At 44.5% G+C, this 9817-nt stretch overlaps 1 protein-coding gene across 4 annotated transcripts in view; it reads right to left on the bottom strand.

Moving 5' to 3' along the window:
* HOOK3 (hook microtubule tethering protein 3) overlaps window positions 1-9706 on the bottom strand; it is an 87077-nt gene extending 77371 nt beyond the window's left edge. For 3 of the 4 annotated variants that reach the window (XM_032206724.1, XM_032206722.1, XM_032206721.1), the window contains exon 1: window positions 9551-9706. In XM_032206724.1, coding sequence (XP_032062615.1) covers window positions 9551-9607 — 57 coding nt within the window. In that variant the 5' untranslated portion in view covers window positions 9608-9706. The remainder of the gene's footprint in view (window positions 1-9550) is intronic. The other variant, XM_032206723.1, reaches the window with a different exon arrangement.
* Between the last annotated feature and the right edge of the window lie 111 nt (window positions 9707-9817).

Raw genomic sequence — 9817 nt, forward strand, 5'->3', positions numbered from 1 at the left:
GCCCCTGACACTTCATCTCCACCACTCCTTCTCGGTCCCTCTCTGCCCCTGCTCCTGCGTGGGCTCCTCTCCACGGGCTGCAGCTCCGGCCCGGGGCCTGCTCCTGCGGGGGCTCTCCATGGGCCGCAGCCTCCTCCAGGCCACATCCACCTGCTCCACCGGGGGCTCCTGCACCCATGGGGGGGCTGCAGCGTGGAGATCTGCTCCATGTGGGACCCATGGGCTGCAGGGGGACAGCCTGCTCCACCAGGGGCCTCTCCCTGCACAGCCCGCAGGGGAACTGCTGCTGCCCTGTGCCTGCAGCACCTCCTGCGGCACTCCCCTGGGGGCTGCAGGGATATAGCTCTCTCATTTCTCACTCTTCTCTCCCAGCTGCTGTTGCCTAGCATTTTTTTCCCCCCTTTCTTAAATCTGCTCTCACAGAGGCGCAAACAACATCACTTACTGGCTCAGCTCTGGCCAGCAGCAGGGCCCTTTTGTAGCTGACATGGGGCAGCTGCTGGGCTCAGCAGCGCCCTGCTAGCAAAACCTTGCCATGTAAACCCCGTACACTGGCCAAAATTAAGATTCTTCCATGGAGATGAATATAATTTTTATTAAATCACTTCTCATATGTACAGTTTTGGATGCCTAATACTTGAACAAGTCAGATGTCAAAGCTTTGAAAGAACTCACCAAAAATGCTCCCTACGCAGCTTACATTTTCCACAGAAACTATTTTTTTTTTGGGGGGGGGGGGGGGGGGGGGGGGGAGGCAGGGGGAAGGGGACAGTACAGAAAGTAGGTGAGATACCCTGACTAAAGCTAACTTACTAAAGCACTGTAAGATGGGTGAGCCATAATATCAAGAAACAGTTCTTACTGCACTATATTGCCACTGACATTAAAAGACTGTGAACTCAAACATTCAAGTCTGACACATTATTAAGACACAATGAACAGAAACTCAGGTCTGAATGATGTTTGGTTTAACCATTTCAGAAACAAGCACAAGAAGAAAAACTGATCTATGCAGTCCCAGGGAGAAAAGGAACATATCCCTGCTCTCAGCTCAAAGCCAAACATGCTAGCTGATAAAAAAAAAAAAAAAAAAAGAAAAATAATAAAAAAAAAGAATACTAGAGAGCATTTGTGATGATAAAACTAAAATACAAGACCTAGCATGAAGGTCTAGCATTGTACACTAAATCAACATTTTTTCTGAGCTTCCACCAACTTAATCATATTTTCCTTAAAAGTAGTAAAGTAGTACTTAACCATTTATGCTTTTTATTATTTTCACAAAATACAACCTATTAGATTAGTAAGTGCTGAACTGCCAGAACATGACCATGACACACTCAAATTTATAGGATACACACATTCACACTCCACCGAGCACCAATGAACCTTATCAACTCAAAAAAAAAAAAAAAAAAGTGCCTCAAAACTAGAAACACCTTCTCATGGAAAAATATAAATGGCAAGGCTTATAGGAGTCCAGCCACCAGTTTCTTCTGCCAAACAGGGTAAAGGCTCACATCTGTACTACCTTGAGTTGATAACAGTGATACAGCATTAACAACCAAGCACAGGAAGCACAGGATATCTTCTGTATTTAGCACTCTAACTTATAGAAGAAGCCTGTGTGATGATGCATGCCATAGAATGGTGGTATCTTAAGATTAATGAAAGAAGGAAAATGAAACTGTTCTCTAAAAGCAGAATGTTCCGTGAGCAAAAGACAAAATTCCTTTTGTCTTATATGAAGACTGATAGACTACTAGAGACCTGAATAGCACCAGGCAAAAATGCTCGAATTGATCCCTAAGATAAAGCACAGGCAGCAAGGCAAAGTCCTTTAGCTTCCTGGACAATGGTAGACAAAAGAACTTAGCATACTAGGAGTCCAGATTTATACACATTTCTAGTATTATTTAAAAAAATAGATGAACATAGATGACAGCTTTCCCTTTGCAAAATACAAGGAAAGAAGAATACCTATTTAAAGCCTGCAACTCCACCTTCTTGCAGCTATAATTTAAATGAAAAGTGCTGTCTCTGTTGACAAGTGGAATAAAAAGCTCTCCTCCAAAGGCACAGAGGATGAATTCAACAGTACCAAGCTGGACTGAAATATCATCTGCACAGGCTTTCTGATCAGTGTGGAAACACACAGTCTTCACAGGATCACAAGAGTGACTTAGCACCTAAAAGATGGGATTCAGAAAGAGATTGCTGTAAGTTTTCATCACGATAAAATTTCAGACTTAACAGATTCTACAGCTGGTAACACAGATGTATAGCACACCACTAAAATTGGCATATCTCACAGTTCAAGTCTCTTCCATTTTTAGGATCTTTATTTCAGCAAACTTTCCTCTGGACTTCACGGAGATTGTTTAGGTATGCGTAACAAGTATTGTCAGAGGTTGCGCCAGTTCCATGATCCCTCAAGAAAGACCACAGTCACTGTGGAACAAGCTGCCATCCTTCAGTGTTGTCCACACAATAAAATCAGCTAAAACACTTCTCAGTGTGGAAGTCCTGTTGCTTGTTTATTTTCTTTTGAGCACCAAAGGGGCACTAAAATTGATAAAACAACCATAATCTGTTGCAGCTAAACATAAACATATTGGTGCTCATTTCTACCCTGAAATGAAACTGTGGATACCTTGATACCATGGCAAACAAAGTGATTCAAAGGATTGTCTTATGCAACCCCAGAACAGAAGAAAGGCCTATTTAATACTTTGCAGCTCTGGAATCAATGAAATTAATTTCCCAGATCTTCTAATGCCTCTCACACACGGTATGGATGCACAGTTGGTATCTAGCTGAGGTGCCTAAACTTAGCCACCCTGAGAAATGTAGCTCTGAACAGCCAACAGGACTTCTACAGAGGACACCAAGCACTGGAAATAATCTTGCAGCTAAATGATGTGAAAAAGTCCTACCAATTTCAGGGCTGAAGCATATTATCATCAGCTTTATAATGCATCCACTTGTGCAATACCTGCTCCACTACACCCAGCACCCCAAAACCATTTCCTGCACACCTCCACTGTGGAGCTGCCATTGCTTTACAGCCTGAGCTAGCTCATTCAAACTCCAGCTCTGTATCCATTCAGAAGCTGTTGCCTGCCACTTGCAGGAGCGTAATGCTAGATCCCCCAACCTTAGAGAGCTTTTCTCTCCATCAAAGCCCTCCTCTTCCTTTCCATGTTATCTTGTGTTCATTGTTATGAGCAAGAAGCACTAGGGAACTCACGGGAATCCATGTCACATATGGCAAAGCAAGGCAGCCAAGAGAACAGCACGTGCACGCTCTGCATGGCAGAAAGCCATCACCAGCAGGTTGGGGAAGGAGTTAATCCCCTTCCCTGTGTGGCAGGACCCGCCAGGCTGCTGGGAACAGAAGCCACAAAAAGGACACTGCTACCCTCTTCCCCGTGCTTCCAGCCACGCATTCTTGCCTTAACCTTGTGCTCGTGTAAGCTGTTGTATGGCCAAACTTTTTTCGCTGTTTTTAATTCATGAACTGGACTTGCGAATTAAATTGCTTAAGCAAACCTGAACTTTGAAGTTGGAAGAAAACCAAAGCTGGTTAAGGCTTTCTGAACTGTCACAGTGCCTCAGCTCACCCAAAAACACAGGCAGCAATAAGTGCAGTTGAGTCTTGGGCCCCCTTTTTTCCCTCTCCCCTGCTCCACAATTTCTATCTGCAGTTGCTCTACCAACATCAAACACATCACAGAAAAGACTTTTGATGGTTCAGGAAGAACACAGCCTCAGAATATTCATCGTCCAGTTCAAGAGCCTTAAAACAGTCTCGGAATAAAGACAATGACAATTGTGCCAAACTCCCAGTTTGAATATTCGCCAATTAACCGTTTAACTATTTCAAAAAGATGGAAACTAGCTCCTCTCCCCACCTCCCACTTCAAGATTAACAAGCTAACAGTTGTTTCCTTTGTACTGCTTAAGGTTCACGGTTCTCTGCAGAAAAACCTGCTTCTTCTCCTAGCAGCATCTCGCAATCCCCCTGGAAAAGTGAGGGGGCAGAACTGAAACTGAGCACATACTGAATCACACCAAAACGCTGTGTTTTGTGTTTGTTTTTTTTTTCCTTCCAGAGAACCACTGATTGTTATGAATGTGCCACCACTATACAATAGCTCTTCAGAAAGGAACGAATTGAAAAAAAAGCAGAATTTGTGACAAGGCCATGAAGAACCAGAACCTAACACGGTTAAAATGCATGCATGAAGAAAGTCTGCAGTTACCAGATTCTGTGTTTACCCTGTCTTCCTGTTGTTGACACATTTGAGACCGAAGAGGAAAAAAGTAACACATGCAAAATGTATTTTATCATCTTTAATTATGATATTCACGCATTATCAGCTGTGTATCAGTTGTCAGCAGTCTCTACGGGAAGTTGTTCTGCCCCTCCTTGATCTCTTAACAACAGGCCAAGAAATCCCTATCACCCAGCAGCAGTGCCAGATACCCCAGAGCCTTCAAACACTGTAAACCATACGCTCAGAACATCAGTCTCTCAGACAACCACACCTAAAAGGGTGCAACAACACACTCTTTGAGAGGTCACACTCTTCGTGAGAGGTCATCAGAAGAAAGAAAGGCAGCCCGACCTACTGGTCTGCTGCAGCAGATAGAGGGGCTGTGATCTGCCAGATGCCTCGGCCTGTGCTCCACAAACGCTGGCCAGGCAAGCGCAGTGTTTCCATCCTCTGCCCAAACAGTCACATCTCCAAACCTCACTATTTTCCTGATCTGCTGTCACCACCAGAATAATCAACCACTCATGTACTATGACGGTTTTTCTTCAACAGGTAAGTGATGCTGATGCGATGATATCATCAGAAGAAAATTAAACCCTACAGCTTCGTGGTCAATCATCAAGGGTTGAAAGAGAGTTTAAACAGGCCCAACTTGTTTCCAGCGATCTTTGCATCCATAAGAAATCAGATGAGTACTTAAAAGCATAGATGCACAAGGATCAAGGACAGCATAGTATAAAAAAGGGGATAATTGAACAGGAAGGGAAAACAGAGTTTCACTAGCAAATTCTGGCAGCTTTGATCCTCTCTGAAAAGGAGGCCTCAACAGCGTTTACCAGCAGCCTTCCTGAAGAAGCAAAATCTGTTTCTGCACTTGTTTACATGGTGTCTAAATTTCCAACCAGCACAGGCAAACTCTTCCAGCTGGGGAAAAGGCAACACGCAGAAGACAGAGATACGCTGTACTGAGAGGATTGTTCAGCCAAAAAGGAGAAAGGTCAAAGAAGTGATGCCACGTAACTGGGCAGACGTGTTTTTAAAATATAGGAAACAAAAACAGTGGCCTTGTACAGTATATACAAAATTCATACTTATTATAAGGTTTTAACATGTCTACCAGCATATAGATAGCATATATGTATTTGCTAGCATATATATTTGGCCTTGAGAAGAGAAGGAAAGCAGGCAAGCTGGCAACTTGGTGGAAGCAGCGTATGGCCAAATAAGAGTTACTTACCATCCTGAAGGAAAGAAAGTTCATGATACTTTTACAGCAACCTGCTACTTGTAACTGCCCAGCAATGACCTCTTTGGGGAGTCGTGCTGTTTACGTACCAATGCTAACCAATCTTTGCAATATCGGACCTTAGCTCTGTGTTTAAGAAAACTTACCAGATTCTGCAGCAAAAAGCCTGTACCCATCACTGATCTCAGCTACAGGCATATTACAGTGCAACTGCCACATGCATGTTTGACAGCTCCTTGTATTTTAAGACATGACTCAGTGATGCATCGGAGTGAACAGCACTCCCAGGACTACACAGAAAGCAAAACAATCCAGGTGTTCTCATGAGGACCTGTCACAAGTTTTGACTAGAAAAGATGGTGTGAATCTGTATTAGATATGCTGAAGCAATTTTAAAATCATTGCAGCTTTACCTCACAGCCACATTTTTCTAGACTGCTTTGGCTGCAGCACTGCCTGGATAACTACACCACAGTGCCTAGAATAGTCTCAGAAGAGGCTTCTGGGAGATTTTTGGTAGGGTAACAGTTCTGCAATTACAGCAGGCTGCAAAAACTGCTGAAGTATAAATACCAACTTTGAGATACCAGCAGTTGGGACCCAGTCCTTCGCTCGGCTTCACCCTAGTTGCTACTGCCCTGGCTGCATCAAAGGATCATCACGGTCACCTGCTGAAATGGAAGGAAGCAAAACCTCTCCTGCCTTAAAATTCTGAACAAAAATATTCATGCACACACCTGGCAAAGCTCTCAAAGAGCTAAAAGTCTGAGAATTACATGCCCAGCTAGGCTGCAACTCAAAAAGGGGTTGGGAGTGAAATATTAAAGAATAAACCTAAACATATTTACAGGTAAGCAGTTTGGTCTAGCTTAGACAAACCACAACAGGAATCTCAGACACACAAGGTGAAAGACGCGAAGGACATCCCCAATCTTTAAAATCACAGGTTGGCAGCAGGAGGAGCAGTTTCACCTCACCTGTGTCCGTGCCAGCAAACATCCAGTTTAGGCTGAACAGGTTCTCAGACCTGTGGAAAGCCTTATCTGCTCTACTTAAAACATAGACAAACCAGTTCAAGTACTTCTATGTGAATGTGAAGCAAGCAATCTGGGAGGTTAAACCAGTTCTTAAGAACAGACAACTTCCCTGGCACAATGGAAAAGACCCAGCGCGTAAATGGTAATTAAGACAGATCTATTTTCCCATCTAAATGAGCGGTTTCCCAAGAATCATTGTGGGACTTGAGAGAAAGGCCAGGCAAAAAAAAAGTCCTTGTTTATACAGCTAGTTTCACTGAGGGCTAAACATTTCATCGCTTTTTCTTCCTTTCTGCAAGTTTTGCCTGTCTTGGAAGAAAGTGAAACTATTTCTTTTTTTTTTTTTTTTTTTTTTTTTTTAAAAAAAAACAGAACCAATTAAAATATCGCATTCATACAAAAATACTGAAATTACCAAAAAATACCACAACCCCATACACTCCTTTAAGAAATGTGCTGACTAATTCCAGTGCTTTTTCAGAAGTATTTACTGATGTTTCTGTTCACCAAAAAGCCAGCAGTTAAGTTTCTTGAATATCCCAGTATTTAATGGGGCAGAAAGGGTGGAAATGTAAAGGGATCTGCATGGACCATTACCATAGACTTCACTGGATAGATGCAATTTCAGGGCCAAAGACAATAAATGCTAACTACTGAGCAAATACGTCATATGGCCATAAGGCTGAGTAATAACCCCTATAGATGGTCAACTCCACAAGACCTTTTTTTTCCCCACTGTACTAATACAAACGGAAAGGTCAGAGAGAGAAATATCTACATTTTCAGGGCAGTTTTCTGCCCCAAGGTAATTTTGTTTTCAATGGCTTAGATTTTAAAGGAAGTGCAAATTATCTTCAAGGGTAACAACGAAGTTTTGCAATTGAGGCAATTGATTTGTTAAGTGGCAATATCAAACGTAGCATGGAAAAAGAAATTGCTAGGAGTTTTCACAGGCTTTTACCATAACGCAAGAAAAATCAGTATTAGTTTTTACTAATGTGGCACAGACTTTGCATCGATATACTTGTCCTCCTGGTCTCCACAGACAAGGGCTGGTGACTCTTGCTTTACTTTCTACCAAAGTAAATAATCCAGCTCCCACTAGGTCTGAACATGTGCAGAAGTTGACAAGACAAGCTTTCAAAACACACACGAGCCGCTGCTTGGTACCATATTTGGTTGCACAAAGAATTCTTTTGGGGAGGAGGGAAGAAGCCGCTGCCTTGTCTCTCTGCATTTTGTGCTTTCCCTTGCTAGCTAGCCAGTAGCTTAGCATTACAAGATTTTAGAAGTAATTGCACCTAAAGATGAAATTTGAACGGCGTATTTACATAACTTCAAATTTGAATGTTTTTTGTTTTAAAGTCTTTTCAGACTTGACACAGATTTCTAGAGATGCTACGCCTCAAAAACACTCTGAAGTCTAATTATTTTGTCTAGATAAGGGGTAGGATCAACAGTCCAAATCACCATAGACCAATACCATACAAGAGAAAATTCAACCTCTTTGACTGAAAATTCTGCAGCAGCTCACGTGTTTCTGCACAGCAGCCTCATGCTCAAAGGAAAGACCTGGTTTGCTGGCGACTCGGGAACCTGGGGAGTTCAGGAGGTGTTGGGAATGTGACCGTTTGCTAGGCACGCATTTACGCTTACGCTTCTCCCAGGAGCATGGCTGCTTTACTGACAGGGAGCACCAGCGGAGCACATCTAGAACAGCTCAAAACACACAGATAAACTAGCAACACGCATCGGTGGATCTTCCTCCATCACCCCCAGCAAGCCAACCTCCTTCTCCTTGCTCTGAGCCCTTCCCTGGCTGGGACTCGCAGCCACAGCCACCTCCCGTAAAGACCACCACTTCCAGGTCTTTCCACCTCCAGCGCCTGCGAGAGCGAAGCACGGGAAGCCTGCAGCAGGACGAGGGGCCAGCCACGGTGCAAGCACAAAGGCTGGCAGGGACGCGAAGGAAGGAAACAGAAGAGGAGTTTAGCTGTTCCTTCTGACCTGCGTAACGCTGCGGCGCGGCCAGTGCTCTGTGTGTGTGTGTATACATACATATATATATTTATGCTCTGTGTGTGTGTATGTATCTTTATGCTGTATATATATACCTTTATGCTGTTTTATGTATACATATATATATATATAAACACATAAATCTTTATACTGTTTTATGTGTCTTTATGCTGTATATATCACAGAATCACAGAATTGTCTAGGTTGGAAGAGACCTCAAGATCATCGAGTCCAACCTCTGGCCTAACACTAACAAGCCCTCCACTAAACCATATATATATCTATACAGCATAAAGGTGTGTATATATATATTTATGCTATTTTATATATCTTTATGCTGTTTTATATATATACACACATATATTTATGCTGTATATATGCGCCTTTATCCTCTTTTATACACCTTTATGCTGTATATATGCGCCTTTATCCTCTTTTATACACCTTTATGCTGTATATATGCATCTTTATCCTCTTTTATACACCTTTATGCTGTATATATGCATCTTTATCCTCTTTTATACACCTTTATGCTGTATATATGCATCTTTATCCTCTTTTATACACCTTTATGCTGTATATATGCATCTTTATCCTCTTTTATACACCTTTATGCTGCTTTATATGCCTTTATGCTGTATATATGCACCTTTATGCTGTTTTATATACACACACACATACATTTACGCCCTATACACACCTATTCACGCTGCTGCCGTACTTCCTGGGCCACCTGCTCGCCCCCCCCCCCCGCCCATCCCCACCGCCGGGCACCCCGAGCCCCGGGGGCGGTGTGGGCGAGGCAGGGCTGCCCGGAGGCCGCGCCGGGCCCTTTGTTCCCCGCAGCGCCCGGCTGGGGACGGGGGCGGAGGAGATGGCGGAGGGGTGGGGGGGGAGCCGAGGGGAAGAGCAGAGCAGAGGACGGGCGGCTCCGCCGGGGCTCGGCGCCGCGCCGCGGGGGCACTCACCCAGGTGAGGAGGCTCTCGCCCAGCTCCGCCCGCTCCAGGCTCTCCACGTTGAACATGGCGGGGCGCGGCAGGGGTCGGTTCCAACGGCGGCGGCGGCGGCAGCGGCGGCGACCCCCTCCCTCCTTCAGCCCTCCCGCCCCGCCCTGTGCGCTCCTGTCCCGGGCCGGGCCGGGCCGCGCCGCGGCGCAGACACGTCAGAGCCGCCTGACGGGGAGGGGAGGGGGAGGAGGGAGGGAGAGGCGCCCTCTGCGCATGCGCACCGCGCA

The sequence above is a fragment of the Aythya fuligula genome, chromosome Z (assembly GCF_009819795.1).
Source record: "Aythya fuligula isolate bAytFul2 chromosome Z, bAytFul2.pri, whole genome shotgun sequence".
Lineage (NCBI taxonomy): Eukaryota > Metazoa > Chordata > Aves > Anseriformes > Anatidae > Aythya > Aythya fuligula.